Below are 20,499 nucleotides of genomic sequence, written 5' to 3'. Positions count from 1 at the left end.
GGTAAAAAAGGGGGGATTACTGCTACATAATGCTGCCGCGACGGAGCTCCGCCGCGACAATATTATTAAACAGCGGCTCTGTCATTGAAGTGGGAAAAGTGAGCCGTATTGTATATTAGTACATTGCATAGTATATTGTATAGCGTATGGTAACTCTGCGGCGTTGAAGGCGGAAAGCGGCGGTGAACCACAGCAGCCTCGTTGCCGCGTCCTGGGGCTGCCGCGGGGCGTGGCCGCGGCGGGTCACGTGCCTGTCGGGGCCAATCAGGCCTACCCCGGAAATAGGAACGGTTGCGGAACTGATACAGGCTGCCCGCCTGGAGCCATGACAAGCACCCAAGTTTCAACACTGTTTTAGGAACATTATTACTCAGCTGAAAGAGTTGTACCCTTTCTGCTGACTTGTCATACAGAACTTGTAAGTCTCTTTGGATAAAAGCATCAGCTAAATTACTAAATGTAAATTATATTATAAATGTTTTTAATAGACTGTTAATTGGTACAATAAGTAATCACTTTCCTAAACTATCTACTGCAGATATGTGAGGCACTGTTGTGAGAAGAACCCACAGAGGAGCCAGCTAAGAAGAGACTCTTGCTGTTTGCTTCAGAGGATGAAGAGGGGGCTAACAGTGCTTTGGTCCTCTAAAGAGCAAAGACAACCATTTCTAGTCTGATTTGTTCATACAGAATATTGAAAAAATAAGAGAAATTGAGATAAATCAAGAATTCTTTTCCAATGGTCAACTGGAAACAATATGTTGCTGCTTAGACGTATGTATAATGTATATTCATTGATTCACTTGTATACCAAAATCCATTTGAATTGAAAAACTGCTTTTCGCATCAAATATTGATATGCGATTAAAATGTGATTAATTTAGATTAATTAACTATAAAGTCTCGAATTAATTCGATTACAAATTTGAATCGAGTCCCACCACTAATTATATTACACATACAGGTTATGCCCACTGCTTCTGGATAACGTAATTGGGGTATACTTAGTCATAAAAAACAAACTTCAGACAGCTCAAAATGTATAATTGAGGGTCCACGCACTCACCTAGGGCCAACCTTTTTTAGGCAACTAAACTGGCTTCCGGTCAATAAAAGAGTAATTCACATCAAATTAGGTATTGATAGTTCAAAATAAGGGTCCTAAATATCTGTCCAATTACTTCAATTGCTTCCGTGACAATCATTCATATTCCACTAGAAGGAGCAGTACAGATTTTATACTTCCAAAATTCAACACATTAATGGGCATGAATACCTTTTTATATTCTGCAGCATTGGAGTTGAACAAGCTTCCAGTGGCCCTGAAAAGCATTGAAGAGGGGGGTAGCTTTAGACATGCCACAAAGAAATGGCTTGCCAGTTGCCAGTAAAATGTAGAGTAAATGGTAAATGGCTGCTTTTTTATATAGCGCTTTTATCCAAATCGCTTTACAATTTGTTACTCACATTTGACCCATTCACTCACACATTCACACACCGACGGCGGAGGCAACCATGCAAGGTGCCAACCTGCTCATCGGGAGCAATTAGCGGTTAAGTGTCTTGCTCAAGGACACATCGACATGCTGCCTGGGAGGATCAATCAATCATACTCACCAATCTGTCTAATTGCTATCAAAATATATATTATGGATATATAATAATAATAATAATAATAATAATAATAATAATAATAATAATAATAATAATAATAATAATAATAATAATAATAATAATAATAATAATAATAATAATAATAATAATAATAATAATAATAATAATAATAATAATAATAATAATAATAATAATAATAATAATAATAATAATAATAATAATAATAATAATAATAATAATAATAATAATAATAATGAAATTAAATGTAATGAAATAGTCAATCACTGCAATGGTATTTTTGGTGTCTAATAAACCCATGATGTGCATGACACCAACATAAAATAATCAATCATACAATATATGGCTTGTTTACCACCTCCTCAACCACCACCACTGACCACTGATCTTCTCTATGTCAACACAGACTTACTACTGCTGAATGCTTTCCCTCCACCTGCTCAGCACCTTGGCCCTTGGCCTTTGGCCTAGTAGCTTACAAGCAGTATAATCTGAACGACAGCTGTCCCCAGCGCTGACGGCACGAGAGCTGTTGTCAATATCTTGCTGGCCACTTAAAGGTGCACCTCTCCAAAAAAAACAATGCTGATTTATTTTGCACATAATCTAACACACATACAAAACCTCTAAACAGTTTTGCACACATTCATTTAGTTTGATCGTTATTGAGAGTAAATTAGTTTGAATATGACCACCAGTGATGTCATCAGGGACATTGAATCTTTGTGTTGTGTTAATTACAGCTATTAGATTAAAGAGCTGGACTCTTTAGCGGTGATGGCGGAGAGGAGGAGCCTTGCTAAGCTCCATGCCATCATGGACAACCCCTCCTACCCACTACAGACAGACTTGGCTGATAGAAGGAGCACGTTCAGTGTTAGACTAGGGTGCTTTCACACTAGGCATCCAGGGCCATTTCCAAGCACGATTGCCCAAAAAGTAGTGTAGTGAGAACGCTGCGTTCTGTGTCTGGGACCACTTGAAAAGGTGGTTGGGGGAACGAATCAGCGTCCCCGGGCACGGAACGGGCACGGAACGATTGCAAATGTGATCACAACTGTACCAAAACACGGAAGAGGCTTGCAGTAACAACGTGACGATGACACAACGTCATAACTATTCGACTGTCCATTGTGGAATTAAAAAAATAATATGTCTGTTTCTCACCTTATTGATGAACGCGAGTAGCATTTTAGCATAATAAAGGCATTTCTTGATGCGAAGGACGACTCCATTGTACAGGCTTTGACTATTTCTCGAACGACTTGTCGCATACTAGATGACGCAAGTGTACTCTTGTGTTCATTGGCGGATCGCAAACCAACTAGGTGCATACTGCCACCTGCTGTATCGGGGTGTTGCTCCCTCAAGTGTGCTCGGGAACTAAACAAGATTGGTAGTGTGAAAGCTGGCCGGCGGGGGAGTGGGGAGGGGGGACTATCGTTCTCGGGAACGGAACGGAGCGGAGGCAACCGTTCCTAACGTGAAAACACCCTTAAGACTCCCAAGATGTAACACTGAACGGCACAGGAAGTCCTTCCTTCCGACAGACATCAGACTCTATAACACATCACTGTGCCTCACAGCATCACTGAGCACAGGGTGACAGTACTATCAACTATTTTACTTTTAAATCGACACTGTACAATTTTACACTTTTGACTGTACATTTAATGTATATTTCTCGCAATGAAACTTCCAACTACAGGGACAGTTTTAAGCAGATTTGATTTGTTTATTTAACAGGGACAATGTGCAATAAATATATTTATGGCCATTGCTGCCACAACCATTAGCACATTATCCACTTTAACCAGAAGACCCACGCTACCTCTGCACTACACCCACACTAAAGCAGCCCGTCTGGGGAGCAGCAAGGCCAGCGTGTGGCGTCTGGGGCTGAGGTTGGGGGTGTGACTGGGAGCAGTGTTCGATGTTGGACGAGTGACAGTTAGGGTCAGAGGTTCACTCCGGTAGCAGCTCTTTCCCCCCTCTCTCTCTCTCTCTCTCTCTCTCTCTCTCTCTCTCTCTCTCTCTCTCTCTCTCTCTCTCTCCATCTCTCTCTCTCTTTCCCTCATCTCTGCTTCTGGGGCTCAGAGGAAGGGTTTGGCAGAGAGGAAGCACCAAGGCATCTGGCAGCAGCGGCGAGAGTAGTAACTCCTTCCACATCCTGAGAGGCCAACAGAGCTGCTCCATGGAGGTCAGGAGCCCAGTAGAGCTGATGCATGGAGGTCAGGAGGTCAGGAGGTCAGGAGAGCTGCTGCATGGAGGTCAGGAGGTCAGGAGAGCTGCTGCATGGAGGTCAGGAGGTCAGGAGAGCTGCTGCATGGAGGTCAGGAGGTCAGGAGAGCTGCTGCATGGAGGTCAGGAGGTCAGGAGGCCAGCAGAGCTGCTGCATGGAGGTCAGGAGGTCAGGAGGTCAGGAGAGCTGCTGCATGGAGGTCAGGAGGTCAGGAGAGCTGCTGCATGGAGGTCAGGAGGTCAGGAGGCCAGCAGAGCTGCTGCATGGAGGTCAGGAGGTCAGGAGAGCTGCTGCATGGAGGTCAGGAGGTCAGGAGGTCAGGAGAGCTGCTGCATGGAGGTCAGGAGGTCAGGAGAGCTGCTGCATGGAGGTCAGGAGCAGAGGGGCGGGGGGGAGGGGACAAGGTGCATACTGTAATCTCCACACAGGCAGACTCTGGGGGTGGGTGGGTGGTTCAGGTTACCGCCATCAGGAGGTGTGTTACCACAGAGAAGCTTACTGTGAAGAGAGAAAGAGTGCGAGAGAGAGAGAGAGAGAGAGAGTGCGAGAGAGAGAGAGAGAGAGAGAGAGAGAGAGAGAGAGAGAGAGAGAGAGAGAGAGAGAGAGAGAGAGAGAGAGAGAGAGAGCCTGAGGGGTTGGCGGGTGGCTGGCGGGTCAGAGGGGAGGGGTTGTGATTGTAAGTTGAAATAGTAAACAGAACAAAAGCCTGCAGCAAGGGAATGGTGGAGGTGTGGCTGTCATATACAGACCATAATAAGGTTGAGGTCAAGGTCAACTTTATTTATATAGCACATTTAAAACCAACCGAAGTTGCACCAAAGTGCTTTACAATATAAAAACAGAGAAATACTAAAAATACAAAATACAGTATCAATACATTAACTCTTTCTCTGCTATATCTCTATTTCTTTGGGCTATATCTATATTCTATATTATAGCTATGGAGACAATACTATGGCTCATTTGACAGTAACTATCCCTCGTTCAACATGTAAAAAAGAAAAAAAAATTCATGTATACGTTTGCGTGTTATCCCGTGGTGAATATTGTATAGTTTCAGAGTGATCCTGGCTAATTCCTGGGAACTGCGTTATGGAGCGATATGTGAATTTAGCTAAATGCGTTCGCGTTACTCGCCTGGACACGCTACTGTTTCCAAACCAAATCGTTTTTTGATGCTCTGATCGTCATCAACGGCATTCGTTTTGAATACTACATATGTACAATACAATACTACATCGTCTGGATCGATATGAAATCATTGTAGGATCAAGGTGGAATTGACGTCAGATAGTCCTTACCTTTGATCGGGGTTATTCCAAAAAGAATATTCCAATTGTCTGATCGCGATTTCCAGTATTGATGTCCATCGGGTCCCCGACATAATCTGGCACAACACATGCATCGAGGGGCCATGGACGGGGCCACGGGTCAACCGCTAAACTTGCCTGGACCAAAATTCTTCGCCCGGACCAGATTAGATGTGACACACAGTCTGGAACAGGGTTTCAGAGGGTGGGCGATACTGCCCGTACTGCACTGTCGGGGTCTCAGTAAGAAAAAAAGGAAAACGGACCAAATAACGTATTGATTGGCGTTCAACGGTTGGCGAGCAAACACGTATATATACGTGAATGTCGCAGATTGAGTTAAAACAATCACGACACGACCAGGGGTGTATGGTTTACAGGTCTTTAACACCAGAGAGGTCTTTCACACCAGAGAGATCTTTAACACCAGAGAGGTCTTTCACACCAGAGAGGACCGGTCTTTCACACCAGAGAGATCTTTCACACCAGAGAGGTCTTTAACACCAGAGAGGTCTTTAACACCAGAGAGGTCTTTCACACCAGTGAGGTATTTAACACCAGAGAGGTCTTTAACACCAGAGAGGTCTTTCATACCAGAGAGGTCTTTAACACCAGAGAGGTCTTTAACACCAGAGAGGTCTTTCACACCAGAGAGGACCGGTCTTTCACACCAGAGAGATCTTTCACACCAGAGAGGTCTTTAACACCAGAGAGGTCTTTCACACTAGTGAGGTCTTTAACACCAGAGAGGTCTTTAACACCAGAGAGGTCTTTCATACCAGAGAGGTCTTTAACACCAGAGAGGTCTTTAACACCAGAGAGGTCTTTCATACCAGAGAGGTCTTTCATACGTGACCTAGTTTGACTGTTATTTGTTTTTCTCATCTGTCATCGGCAGGCTACGTCTATTTATACAACATGTTCGTTGGCAAATAAGATGTTTTCCTGCTCATTTCTCCGCTTGAATCCAGAAGAACCATGTGCTTCTCACAATATTATCAACACCAAGTGGTAAATCTGTCTGTGTGGACATAACTCAGCCGTGCATAATCCATCCCATAATCCATCCACAACATGGAACAACATCTGGGTAACACTTCATTTTAGGGGCACAGATGATGATTACAGTAAGTACGCACTGCAACAGATGATGATTACAGTAAGTACGCACTGCAGGAACTGTATCCTGTATATGTTAACAAAGCATGAGCATAAATATTAGAATAAGAACTTTTAGAATTAGAGGCAAGCAGGTAGAAAATGGACATTTGAGAGTCAAATGGATGGTTCTTCATCACAGTGTCATTGGGAAATAATAATAATAGTTCTGAAAGGATTTCTCTGCACTGAGACCTGAGTAATGATCAATCAAGAGTTTGTAAACATACAGTATTGTTCCTTGCTAGTTCCTATATAGGTACTTAATCATTATTATTGCTATTTAATAGCTATTGCTATTACAACAATTTTTTTTCACAACGTTGCCATTATACCAAGATACTTGAACCCTGGCAGCACCACCCTCATACACACCACTGCCCCTCAATACCTAACCGAACTTCTCCACACCTACACCCCCTCCCGGAATCTCCGCTCCTCTGACACAGGCTTACTCACCATCCCACAAGCCAGGTTGTGGACCTTCGGGGACAGGGCTTTTAGTGTCGCTGCCCCCACCCTTTGGAACTCCCTCCCCATGGACATCCGAAATGCTAACTCTCTCGTCCACTTTAAAAACCTGCTGAAGACCCACCTCTTCACCCAGGCCTATGGTCTCTGATGTCTATTCTGTTTGTTCTATTTTGTTTGTTCCATTGTTGTTCTGTTCTGTTTGCTCTGTTCTGTTTTTGTAATTTGTTTCTTAGTTTAGGTCACCGTTTTCCTCTCCCCTCACCCTTTTTATTGTAAAGCAACTTGGGTATGTGAAAGGCGCTATATAAATTCAAGCCATTATTATTATTACATTACTTTGCCGCCCAACCACGAGTTAACTCGGGTTTCGGTGCCATGCGTTGAGGACCAGAGCCACGAGTTAACTCGTGGCAAGTTGTTATTGTTTTATTCCATATTAATAAACAAATCAACATCCCCCATCGACTCTGCAGATTTACCTGCCTCTGTGAAATCGGCGAGATGCAATACCGGCCAGATCCTCTTAGGGGCGCCATCACTCCACTGCAGTATCATTGTGGGCGAGTGGATTTAAAAAAAAAATTACCGTCTATGGGCGTTTCATTTTAGCCTCATCCCAAACGAACAGCCTGCACCGTTGATCACGGTTCGAAGCGCAGATTTCAGCCTGGAATAATGGGATTTATGATCAGCCAATGGACATATCAATCTACCAGATGCCGATGAATAATGGGGAAATGCTGCCGGCGATCACATGGGCTGACGGTAGGACCCTCTTCACCCAAATTATAGCCGGATTGGAGCTTGTTGTAAAACGCAAGCAATTGATCAGTGAATGTGGCTACTTGCACGGACACTCTATTGCTAATCAATAATACTAATCGGCGTCCCCCGCCGCCCCCATTTCATCCATAGATGCTCTGGAATAGTCCGGATGATAAGCATTTTGTTTTATTTCATTCGAATATATACAACAGAAATGCCGTTCGATATAACGTGAGTAGCCTTTAGCCTCATATCTAGCTTCCCAGAAAATATATGAGACGAAAAGTGCGATAAAGCTTATATTCACGACGCTATAAAATGACAACCAACCGATGGATTTTTATTTTCTTTAAGCCATTATGAAGCGACGGTTTATGCACTCAAGTGACAATGAGAATGGACAGATAGCAATACTATAAAGTATAGATATAGCTGTACAAAGTTTTGTTCGGTTTGTTTACAAAGCTTTGTCCTCCAGCCACATATTAGACGGCGACGAACGGTCCTCAATGTGTTAACAGAATATCTCTGCAAGATTAAAGCTGCAGTAGGCAACTTCAGAGAAATTAGCAAGAGTGAGTTTACCTGCCCAGCAGAAATAGAGTGAGTTTACCTGCCCAGCAGAAATAGAGTGAGTTTACCTGCCCAGCAGAAATAGAGTGAGTTTACCTGCCCAGCAGAAATAGAATGAGTTTACTTGCCCAGCAGAAAGAGAGTGAGTTTACCTGCCCAGCAGAAAGAGACTGAGTTTACCTGCCAAGCAGAAATAGATTGAGTTTACCTGCCCAGCAGAGAGAGAGTGAGTTTACCTGCGAAGGCAGAAATAGAGTGAGTTTACCTGCCCAGCAGAAAGAGAGTGAGTTTACCTGCCCAGCAGAAATAGAGTGAGTTTACCTGCCCAGCAGAAAGAGAGTGAGTTTACCTGCCCAGCAGAAATATAGTGAGTTTACATGCCCAGCAGAAATAGAGTGAGTTTACCTGCCCAGCAGAAAGAGAATGAGTTTACCTGCCCAGCAGAAATAGAGTGAGTTTACCTGCCCAGCAGAAAGAGAGTGAGTTTACCTGCCCAGCAGAAATAGAGTGAGTTTACATGCCCAGCAGAAATAGAGTGAGTTTACCTGCCCAGCAGAAATAGAGTGAGTTTACCTGCCCAGCAGAAATAGAGTGAGTTTACCTGCCCAGGAGAAATAGAGTGAGTTTACATGCCCAGCAGAAAGAGAGTGAGTTTACCTGTCCAGCAGAAAGAGAGTGAGTTTACCTGCCCAGCAGAAATAGAGTGAGTTTACCTGCCCAGCAGAAATAGAGTGAGTTTACCTGCCCAGCAGAAATAGAGTGAGTTTACCTGCCCAGGAGAAATAGAGTGAGTTTACATGCCCAGCAGAAAGAGAGTGAGTTTACCTGTCCAGCAGAAAGAGAGTGAGTTTACCTGTCCAGCAGAAAGAGAGTGAGTTTACCTGTCCAGCAGAAAGAGAGTGAGTTTACCTGCCCAGCAGAGAGAGAGATCTGCATCACCTTTCAAGTCCATGCAGCAACAAAGGTTTTCCACAGCCTCCCAGAGGCACCAGCTGATTTAAGTAAAAGAAAAGAAAAGAAAAGAAAATACTAAAAAAGATTCCCCCTCTGATCGACAGGTGGTTTTGCAGACTGTGTGTACTTTTGGAACACGATGGTGTTAGTTAGTTTCCCGGGAACACCACTTGGCCAAAAACAACCGCTCCCTGCATCAATAACCAACAACAGTTCCCTGCATAAACCAGATCAGATGTTTTTGGCCTAAGTGGTGTTCCCTGGGGAAAACTAAGACCACTATCGCATTCCCTGTCAAAAAAGTACAGAATATACAATGTCCACCTGCCGACCAGAGGCTGGGAAACACTTTTTTATTCAGATCGAAGCTGCTGCTGCCTCTGGGAATCTGTGGGAAATCCTTGTTGAGCGTAATTTTGAAAATGATGCAGAGCTTGCTTTATTTCTGCCTGGCAGGTAAACTAGTTTCTCTCAGAAGTCTCCTACTGCAGCTGTAAGAAATAAAAGGTTTATTATAAAATCATTTAGTTTTGTCTTTATCATTCATCACGATGGAGGTCCCACACAGTCGCCTTCCTACTGCCTTCCACATGTAAGCATTTATTTTAGGTGCAATCAAGCTGATAGGAGCTCAACTGCAGGAACCTTCTGAGTTCACCTGCAGGAACCTTCTGAGCTCACCTGCAGGAACCTTCTGAGTTCACCTGCAGGAACCTTCTGAGCTCACCTGCAGGAACCTTCTGAGCTCACCTGCAGGAACCTTCTGAGTTCACCTGCAGGAACCTTCTGAGCTCACCTGCAGGAACCTTCCTAAAGGGATGTGATTAGGAGCTCACCTGCAGGAACCTTCCTAAAGGGATGTGATTAGGAGCTCACCTGCAGGAACCTTCCTAAAGGGATGTGATTAGGAGCTCACCTGCAGGAACCTTCCTAAAGGGATGTGATTAGGAGTTCAGCTGCAGGAACCTTCCTAAAGGGATGTGATTGGAGGAAAGTGGAATACGTCTCCAGGGGAGAAACCAACCGCAGTTCCCATTAATCTATTATATACCTTTAAGTATGTGAGGAATATTGATTAAGTATGCATGTCCGTGAGGAATATTGATTATAAGCTTTAGGGAGGATAATTGTGTCTGTGACTGAGTGGGGTTTAAGGCTAGGAAATGATTTAAGTAAAAGCAAACACAAATGACATTGCCTCTATAGCTCAGTGGTCTTTATTTCCCCCCTGTAGCTCGGGATATCCCACCAAAACCGCCACCGGCTTTTCCAGTTAAGACATAAATTGGATTACAGACATCACCGCTTGGACCGTGTGTTATCATGGTGGGGCGTCTAAGCCAGATTTAAGAATTGCTCACGAGTCTCCACTAGCAGACGTGCTGTAGAACCTGCTCAGAGTGGGCTGGGCAGCGCCGAGGCCAACAGGATCCAGCAGGCAGTGAAGCGTCGGCAGTGAAGCATGGAACTGATGCATCCGCCTGTAAAGGCACTGAATATACCCTGGAGGAACAACAACCTCACCGCGCTGCACACTGAGACCCCGCTGTCGGAGCAGGGAGAGACCGTCATCGGAGTCTACCTGCTGGTACTGGGTGAGTCTTTAGCTGGGTAATCCCTGAAGCTGTGACAGGCTACTGCTGTGTGTCTTGTTTACATATCGTACCTTTTGTAATATCCATAGGGTGACTGGGTGGCTTGGTGGTAAGAGAGATTGTTCTGTGGCCATAAGATAGAAGGTTAGGGTTATGGTTCGTTTAAGGTTACAGTGTGGTTAAGGTTAGGGTTAGGGTTATGGTTAGTTTAAAGTAACAGTGTGGTTAAGGTTAGAGTTAGGGTTAGGGTTAGGGTTATGGTTAGTTTAAAACTACAGTGTGGTTAAAGTTATGGTTAGGGTTATGGTTAGTTTAAAGTAACAGTGTGGTTAAGGTTAGAGTTAGGGTTAGGGTTATGGTTAGTTTAAGGCTACAGTGTGGTTAAAGTTATGGTTAGGGTTATGGTTAGTTTAAACTTTAAACTAACCATAACCCTAACCATAACTTTACACAGATTGTTCTGTGGCCATAAGATAGAAGGTTAGGGTTATGGTTCGTTTAAAGTAACAGTGTGGTTAAGGTTAGGGTTAGGGTTATGGTTAGTTTAAAGTAACAGTGTGGTTAAGGTTACGGTTAGGGTTAGGGTTTATGTTTATTTAGGATCCCCATTAGCTTTTGCACTTGACAAAAGCTATTCTTCCTGGGGTCCGACACTTACAACAATACAACAATATTCAATACATTACATCATTATCAACATCAATTACATCATCAATTACATCATTATCAACATCATTAACAATCTCATCCTCAGTTAAGGATGATATTGTACAAGATACTTAATAGTATAAAGTATTAAAATAAAATAATTAAAATAAAATAAATAGTGCTTCCTGAGCAGCACTCACTGCCATCAACATAAATACAATTAACAGTCAATTCGTTTTCACCGCTATGCCATAAGGGTTCTGTGCATAGTCGTTAGTAGATGGTATTTAAACATTTTCTTGAAAGTGGTTTTGGATTCTATTTCAGCGAAGTAGCTTGGCAATGTGTTCCATTCCATGATAGCTCTGTAAGTCACAGAAGATTTTAGTAGATTTGTTCTGGGTTTAGATGCCAGTAGATGGCCTGACGTAGCTTGTTAGGGTTAGGGTGAGGCTATTAGAAAAGTGTGTCTTGATAGTCTTGAGGTGAAGGCACTTGCCTCCCATGTGAGCATCCTGGGTTTGTTCCCCAGCAGGGGAACTCAAATGTTTTCTGAAAATGTTCAAAGTTAACATTGGTTTAATATATATATATATATATTATATAATATATGTACTTATTTGTAAATATGTAATACGTCAATATATTATTATTTGTAATATGTACACATTATACATTTATATGTAATACGTCAATATATTACTTATGGCTATAACACAACGAAAATACAATTTCCTGTGGTCGATAAGTACTTTATTTACATATTTTAAGTGAGATGTCAAATGTAAATGGTGCCTTTACATAAAATGTTGCATGTATCTCTGAGGGATATACAGAGAAATCAATGGAACCCTTGCACTGAAGAACCATAGAATCTGTTTTGGATTTTGTTTGGACAGGACCATGTATTTACAGTTTTATTTATTTATTTCACACCATTTCAGCAAAACAGTAAAATATCGAAACATTGACCATGACAGAAAGTGTATAGGTGCTGAGTAGAGGCAAGAGACCCAGATGGGCCTATACGGGGCCTCAACTCATTAAATCATTGGATAAAAAAAACCACAGAACCACAGAACCACAGAACCAAAGTGAAATAAGTTCATAAAACATAATATTAAGATAATAATAATAACAATAATAATAATCAAAGTAATAATAATAATAATAATAATATAATAATAATAATAATAATAATAATAATAATAATAATAATAATAATAATAATAATAATAATAATAATAATAATAATAATAATAATAATAATAATAATAATAATAATAATAACAAAAACAACAACATTAATAATTAATAACATGAAACTGTAAAACAAAGTGACATTAATGGTTTTATGAGATTGAAGCTATTTTATCCACTTTTTCTCCCCATTTTTCTATTTTTCTCCCATCCCAATTTCGTATAATCCAATTCTTCCCTCCCCTGTCTTGAACGTTGCTAGACTATGCCTCCCACTGGTCGGTTGTAGTGAGGATAGAAGCCTTGCATCACGTGTCCCCTCCGGTACACGAGGAGGCAGCCTGTCGCATCTTTTCACTGCAGCAGCTCGAACTCTCAGTGGCGAGGAGTAACGTGTGGGAGGCTCACGCTGCCCCCGCTACTTCCTGCTTCCACCGCACCAGCGTCACCAAACCAACCTGTAGGAGTCGCTGTCCACAACATCCAATCCCCACCCACCGGCTTTCCCACCCTCTAACACTTGCCAATTGTGTTAGTATGAACGACCGGCCAGCCGGTAGCAACGGCTCGAACCCAGCGTCTCCTGCGTTAGTGGCGAGCGCCTTGCCCACTGCGCCAATCAGCCGCCCAATTATAGAGGGTTTTGAATGAATATTATTTGATTGCCTTGTTGGATATGAATGAATACTGGAGTTTGATATGAAGAAAATATGGAAAACAATAGGAAATAAATCTAAATTAAAAGTGCAGTTAAACATACAAATACATATCTGGTATACATTAAAACACATTGACGACCAGCGTGTCGCGCTGATTTATAGGCCAGAGGACAGAGGTTTGTTTACAAACCGATGTACTTTCTAACAACTATATATATACTTTATAGTATTGCTATCTGTCCATTCTCATTGTCACTTGAGTGCATAAACCGTGCCTTCATAATGGCTTAAAGAAAATAAAAATCCATCGGTTGGTTGTCATTTTATAGCGCCGTGAATATAAGGTTTATCGCAGTTTTCGCCTCGGTTTTTTTCTGGGGAGCTAGATAATAGGCTAAAGGCTAGTCACGTTATATCAAACGCCATTTCTGCTATATACGAATGAAATAAAACAAACTGCGTAGCATCCGGACTATTACAGAGCATCTATGGATGAAATGGGGGCGGCGGGGAACGTTCAATATACCATTTTCACTGATCGATCACGTTACGTTTTAAAACAATGTCCAATCCAGCTGTAATTTGGGTGAATAGTATCCTACCGTCAGGCCATGTGATCGCCGGCAGCATTTCGTCATTAGTCATCGGAATCTGGTAGATCGATATGTCCATTGGCTAATCATAAATCCCATTATTCCAGGCTGAAATATGCGTTCGGTAACGGGATCAAAGATGGAGGGTGTTCGTTTGGAACCGAGGCTCATATGAAACGCCCACAGACAGTAAAAATAAAAATAAATTCAATCGCCCTCAATGATACTGCAGTGGAGCGATGGCGCCCCTAAGCGGATCTGGCCGGTATTGCATGTTTCGAAAATCAAATATGTGGGTAGGTCCTGCAAGTCGATCGCAGACGTTAATAGCGTTATTAATATGGAATAAAACAATAACAACTTGCCACGAGTTAACTCGTGGCTCTGGTCCTCAACGGGTGGAATCGAAACACATATATATACGTGGACGGTCCACATAGTGTTAATATCAAAGATTGATAGTATTTTAAGTTGCTTAAAAAGAGGAGCAGATGGTTCAAGGTGATTAGAAGTAGTGGCAAGCCTTATGCATTTATTTTGCAATATAAAACGTTTATGAAGAGAAGTAGGAAAAAAGTACTGGCCCAAATAATATTACAAAATGATAAATATGGGTATATCAAACTATAATAAAGTGTCAAAAGACAGGAGCGATTCACAAGAGAAGAAATCCTTCTAATAATGCCATATGATTTCAGAACTTTTTTGCAAACTAGCTCAATATGACTTTTCTATGTAAGGCCTTCATCAACAATGACACCTTACAGTTGTGAAGTTAATCAAATCACTTGGAGTGTGAATGTGATATTATCACCAGAAACTCAACCTCTACTGTCTTTAACTATGAATGAACACAACACTCTAACTTACCATCGTTAGATAATAAAGTACTCAACCTCTACTGTCTTTAACTATGAATGAACACAACACTCTAACTTACCATCGTTAGATAATAAAGTACTCAACCTCTACTGTCAGTGTTCCTCTCAGTGTTCCTCACAGTGTTCCTCAGTGTTCCTCTCAGTGTTCCTCTCAGTGTTCCTCACAGTGTTCCTCAGTGTTCCTCACAGTGTTCCTCACAGTGTTCCTCAGTGTTCCTCTCAGTGTTCCTCAGTGTTCCTCAGTGTTCCTCACACTGTTCCTCTCAGTGTTCCTCTCAGTGTTCCTTTCAGTGTTCCTCTCAGTGTTCCTCTCAGTGTTCCTCTCAGTGTTCCTCAGTGTTCCTCTCAGTGTTCCTCTCAGTGTTCCTCTCAGTGTTCCTCAGTGTTCCTCAGTGTTCCTCTCAGTGTTCCTCTCAGTGTTCCTCAGTGTTCCTCTCAGTGTTCCTCTCAGTGTTCCTCAGTGTTCCTCTCAGTGTTCCTCACAGTGTTCCTCAGTGTTCCTCTCAGTGTTCCTCTCAGTGTTCCTCACAGTGTTCCTCAGTGTTCCTCTCAGTGTTCCTCACAGTGTTCCTCAGTGTTCCTCTCAGTGTTCCTCACAGTGTTCCTCAGTGTTCCTCTCAGTGTTCCTCAGTGTTCCTCTCAGTGTTCCTCAGTGTTCCTCTCAGTGTTCCTCACAGTGTTCCTCTCAGTGTTCCTCTCAGTGTTCCTCAGTGTTCCTCTCAGTGTTCCTCAGTGTTCCTCTCAGTGTTCCTCACAGTGTTCCTCACAGTGTTCCTCAGTGTTCCTCAGTGTTCCTCAGTGTTCCTCAGTGTTCCTCTCAGTGTTCCTCAGTGTTCCTCACAGTGTTCCTCAGTGTTCCTCTCAGTGTTCCTCACAGTGTTCCTCAGTGTTCCTCAGTGTTCCTCTCAGTGTTCCTCACAGTGTTCCTCAGTGTTCCTGTCAGTGTTCCTCTCAGTGTTCCTCTCAGTGTTCCTCAGTGTTCCCCTCAGTGTTCCTCAGTGTTCCTCACAGTGTTCCTCAGTGTTCCTCACAGTGTTCCTCTCAGTGTTCCTCTCAGTGTTCCTCAGTGTTCCTCAGTGTTCCTCAGTGTTCCTCTCAGTGTTCCTCAGTGTTCCTCTCAGTATTCCTCACAGTGTTCCTCAGTGTTCCTCACAGTGTTCCTCAGTGTTCCTCAGTGTTCCTCAGTGTTCCCCACTGTTCCTCACAGTGTTCCTCTCAGTATTCCTCACAGTGTTCCTCAGTGTTCCTCTCAGTGTTCCTCAGTGTTCCTCTCAGTGTTCCTCAGTGTTCCTCAGTGTTCCTCAGTGTTCCTCAGTGTTCCTCACAGTGTTCCTCACAGTGTTCCTCAGTGTTCCTCAGTGTTCCTCACAGTGTTCCTCAGTGTTCCTCAGTGTTCCTCAGTGTTCCTCAGTGTTCCTCTCAGTGTTCCTCACAGTGTTCCTCTCAGTGTTCCTCTCAGTGTTCCTCAGTGTTCCTCTCAGTGTTCCTCACAGTGTTCCTCTCAGTGTTCCTCAGTGTTCCTCAGTGTTCCTCTCAGTGTTCCTCTCAGTGTTCCTCTCAGTGTTCCTCTCAGTGTTCCTCAGTGTTCCTCTCAGTGTTCCTCACAGTGTTCCTCTCAGTGTTCCTCAGTGTTCCTCTCAGTGTTCCTCAGTGTTCCTCTCAGTGTTCCTCAGTGTTCCTCTCAGTGTTCCTCACAGTGTTCCTCTCAGTGTTCCTCAGTGTTCCTCAGTGTTCCTCAGTGTTCCTCACAGTGTTCCTCTCAGTGTTCCTCAGTGTTCCTCTCAGTGTTCCTCAGTGTTCCTCAGTGTTCCTCAGAGTTCCTCACAGTGTTCCTCTCAGTGTTCCTCAGTGTTCCTCAGTGTTCCTCTCAGTGTTCCTCAGTATTCCTCACAGTGTTCCTCAGTGTTCCTCACAGTGTTCCTCTCAGTGTTCCTCTCAGTGTTCCTCAGTGTTCCTCAGTGTTCCTCTCAGTGTTCCTCAGTGTTCCTCACAGTGTTCCTCTCAGTGTTCCTCAGTGTTCCTCAGTGTTCCTCTCAGTGTTCCTCAGTGTTCCTCACAGTGTTCCTCTCAGTGTTCCTCAGTGTTCCTCAGTGTTCCTCTCAGTGTTACCCTCAGTGTTCCTCAGTGTTCCTCAGTGTTCCTCACAGTGTTCCTCAGTGTTCCTCTCAGTGTTCCTCAGTGTTCCTCTCAGTGTTCCTCAGTGTTCCTCAGTGTTCCTCAGTGTTCCGCAGTGTTCCTCACAGTGTTCCTCAGTGTTCCTCAGTGTTCCTCAGTGTTCCTCTCAGTGTTCCTCTCAGTGTTCCTCAGTGTTCCTCTCAGTGTTCCTCAGTGTTCCTCTCAGTGTTCCTCTCAGTGTTCCTTTCAGTGTTCCTCAGTGTTCCTCTCAGTGTTCCTCTCAGTGTTCCTCTCAGTGTTCCTCTCAGTGTTCCTCACAGTGTTCCTCAGTGTTCCTCTCAGTGTTCCTCAGTGTTCCTCAGTGTTCCTCAGTGTTCCTCAGTGTTCCTCTCAGTGTTCCTCAGTGTTCCTCAGTGTTCCTCTCAGTGTTCCTCAGTGTTCCTCAGTGTTCCTCAGTGTTCCTCAGTGTTCCTCTCAGTGTTCCTCAGTGTTCCTCAGTGTTCCTCTCAGTGTTCCTCACAGTGTTCCTCTCAGTGTTCCTCTCAGTGTTCCTCAGTGTTCCTCTCAGTGTTCCTCAGTGTTCCTCAGTGTTCCTCTCAGTGTTCCTCTCAGTGTTCCTCTCAGTGTTCCTCAGTGTTCCTCAGTGTTCCTCAGTGTTCCTCTCAGTGTTCCTCAGTGTTCCTCTCAGTGTTCCTCTCAGTGTTCCTCAGTGTTCCTCTCAGTGTTCCTCAGTGTTCCTCTCAGTGTTCCTCAGTGTTCCTCTCAGTGTTCCTCTCAGTGTTCCTCAGTGTTCCTCTCATTGTTCCTCAGTGTTCCTCTCAGTGTTCCTCAGTGTTCCTCAGTGTTCCTCAGTGTTCCTCTCAGTGTTCCTCAGTGTTCCTCACAGTGTTCCTCAGTGTTCCTCTCAGTGTTCCTCACAGTGTTCCTCAGTGTTCCTCAGTGTTCCTCTCAGTGTTCCTCACAGTGTTCCTCAGTGTTCCTCTCAGTGTTCCTCTCAGTGTTCCTCAGTGTTCCTCTCAGTGTTCCTCTCAGTGTTCCTCAGTGTTCCTCTCAGTGTTCCCCTCAGTGTTCCTCAGTGTTCCTCACAGTGTTCCTCAGTGTTCCTCACAGTGTTCCTCTCAGTGTTCCTCAGTGTTCCTCACAGTGTTCCTCACAGTGTTCCTCAGTGTTCCTCACAGTGTTCCTCTCAGTGTTCCTCTCTGTGTTCCTCTCAGTGTTCCTCTCAGTGTTCCTCACAGTGTTCCTCAGTGTTCCTCTCAGTGTTCCTCTCAGTGTTCCTCTCAGTGTTCCTCACAGTGTTCCTCAGTGTTCCTCACAGTGTTCCTCTCAGTGTTCCTCAGTGTTCCTCACAGTGTTCCTCAGTGTTCCTCACAGTGTTCCTCACAGTGTTCCGCAGTGTTCCTCTCAGTGTTCCTCACAGTGTTCCTCTCAGTGTTCCTCTCAGTGTTCCTCAGTGTTCCTCACAGTGTTCCTCAGTGTTCATCACAGTGTTCCTCAGTGTTCCTCTCAGTGTTCCTCACAGTGTTCCTCACAGTGTTCCTCTCAGTGTTCCTCTCAGTGTTCCTCAGTGTTCCTCACAGTGTTCCTCAGTGTTCCTCTCAGTGTTCATCAGTGTTCCTCAGTGTTCCTCAGTGTTCCTCAGTGTTCCTCACAGTGTTCCTCACAGTGTTCCTCAGTGTTCCTCAGTGTTCCTCACAGTGTTCCTCTCAGTGTTCCTCTCAGTGTTCCTCAGTGTTCCTCTCAGTGTTCCTCTCAGTGTTCCTCACAGTGTTCCTCACAGTGTTCCTCTCAGTGTTCCTCTCAGTGTTCCTCAGTGTTCCTCTCAGTGTTCCTCTCAGTGGTCCTCAGTGTTCCTCAGTGTTCCTCTCAGTGTTCCTCAGTGTTCCTCAGTGTTCCTCTCAGTGTTCCTTAGTGTTCCTCTCAGTGTTCCTCTCAGTGTTCCTCAGTGTTCCTCACAGTGTTCCTCACAGTGTTCCACAGTGTTCCTCTCAGTGTTCCTCACAGTGTTCCTCACAGTGTTCCTCTCAGTGTTCCTCTCAGTGTTCCTCAGTGTTCCTCACAGTGTTCCTCAGTGTTCCTCACAGTGTTCCTCAGTGTTCCTCTCAGTGTTCCTCACAGTGTTCCTCACAGTGTTCCTCTCAGTGTTCCTCTCAGTGTTCCTCAGTGTTCCTCACAGTGTTCCTCAGTGTTCCTCTCAGTGTTCATCAGTGTTCCTCAGTGTTCCTCAGTGTTCCTCAGTGTTCCTCACAGTGTTCCTCACAGTGTTCCTCAGTGTTCCTCAGTGTTCCTCACAGTGTTCCTCTCAGTGTTCCTCTCAGTGTTCCTCAGTGTTCCTCTCAGTGTTCCTCTCAGTGTTCCTCACAGTGTTCCTCACAGTGTTCCTCTCAGTGTTCCTCTCAGTGTTCCTCAGTGTTCCTCTCAGTGTTCCTCTCAGTGTTCCTCAGTGTTCCTCAGTGTTCCTCTCAGTGTTCCTCAGTGTTCCTCAGTGTTCCTCTCAGTGTTCCTTAGTGTTCCTCTCAGTGTTCCTCTCAGTGTTCCTCAGTGTTCCTCTCAGTGTTCCTCTCAGTGTTCCTCAGTGTTCCTCTCAGTGTTCCTCTCAGTGTTCCTCTCAGTGTTCCTCACAGTGTTCCTCTCAGTGTTCCTCAGTGTTCCTCTCAGTGTTCCTCAGTGTTCCTCTCAGTGTTCCTCTCAGTGTTCCTCTCAGTGTTCCTCACAGTGTTCCTCTCAGTTTACCTCTCAGTGTTCCTCTCAATGTTCCTCTCAGTGTTCCTCAGTGTTCCTCAGTGTTCCTCAGTGTTCCTCTCAGTGTTCCTCTCAGTGTTCCTCAGTGTTCCTCAGTGTTCCTCAGTGTTCAAGTTTCAAGTTTCAAGTTTCTTTAATAGTTGTCATACAGAAGTACAGAATACTTTCATACAAAATGCTTCTTACTGTTACGCTCCAGAGACTGTGCTAGACAAGATAGTATCAAACATAGTATAGCATGTAATTTAGAAGAAGAAAATGAGGTCACAGTGTTTGGTATAGACATATGTACAATGTTCTGAGTTACCATATAATATACAATACTATGCAGTGTACTAATGTACAGTACTATCTAGTGCAAAGCAGAGATGGGATGAGGTACAATTTAGGTACAATTTACAGTAAGGTGTACGAGTTGTAGTGCAATCCTTCATCAATAAATATAAAGTGTGGGGAGTGGGTGCTACAGTGTGTTTGTTTAAAGTGGGTGTGTGCTATAAAGTGTGTGGAGTGGGTGCTACAGTGTGTTTGTTTAAGTGAGTGTGTGCGTGTGGATGTGTGTGCTATGTGCGTTTGGTGGTTGTTGTTGTGTAGTGTTCATTCATTGTTCGTTTAGCAGCCTGATGGCCTGGGGATAGAAGCTTCTTCTGAGTCTTTCTGTGCTCGCCTTGAGACTCCGGTATCGCTTGCCTGACCGCAGCAGTTCAAAGAGGCAGTTGTTCGGGTGACTGGAGTCTTTAATGATTCTCTTAGCCTTGCCCTTGCAACGCTTGTTGTAAATGTTCTGGAGGGTGGGGAGCCCCCCTCCAATTGTGCGTTCGGCTGAACGTGTCACTCTTTGTAGTCTGCTTCGGTCTTGTGCAGTGCTATTCCCAAACCAGGAGGTGATGTTGCCGGTCAAGATGCTCTCTATTGTACATGAGTAGAAGTTCTTAAGGATCTTCTGACTGACTTGGAA

General features: G+C 44.0%; 1 protein-coding gene across 1 annotated transcript in view; it reads left to right on the top strand.

The window, feature by feature from the left end:
* Positions 1-10,570: 10,570 nt before the first annotated feature.
* Positions 10,571-20,499, top strand: part of opn6a (opsin 6, group member a) — a gene marked incomplete at both ends in the record, with an annotated part of 71,936 nt that continues 62,007 nt past the window's right edge. Inside the window, one exon of the mRNA XM_084321393.1 lies at positions 10,571-10,703. Coding sequence (XP_084177519.1) covers positions 10,571-10,703 — 133 coding nt within the window. The remainder of the gene's footprint in view (positions 10,704-20,499) is intronic.

The sequence above is a fragment of the Notolepis coatsorum genome, assembly GCF_963971535.1.
Source record: "Notolepis coatsorum genome assembly, chromosome: 9".
Lineage (NCBI taxonomy): Eukaryota > Metazoa > Chordata > Actinopteri > Aulopiformes > Paralepididae > Notolepis > Notolepis coatsorum.
This window is presented reverse-complemented; position numbering and strand designations above follow the sequence as displayed.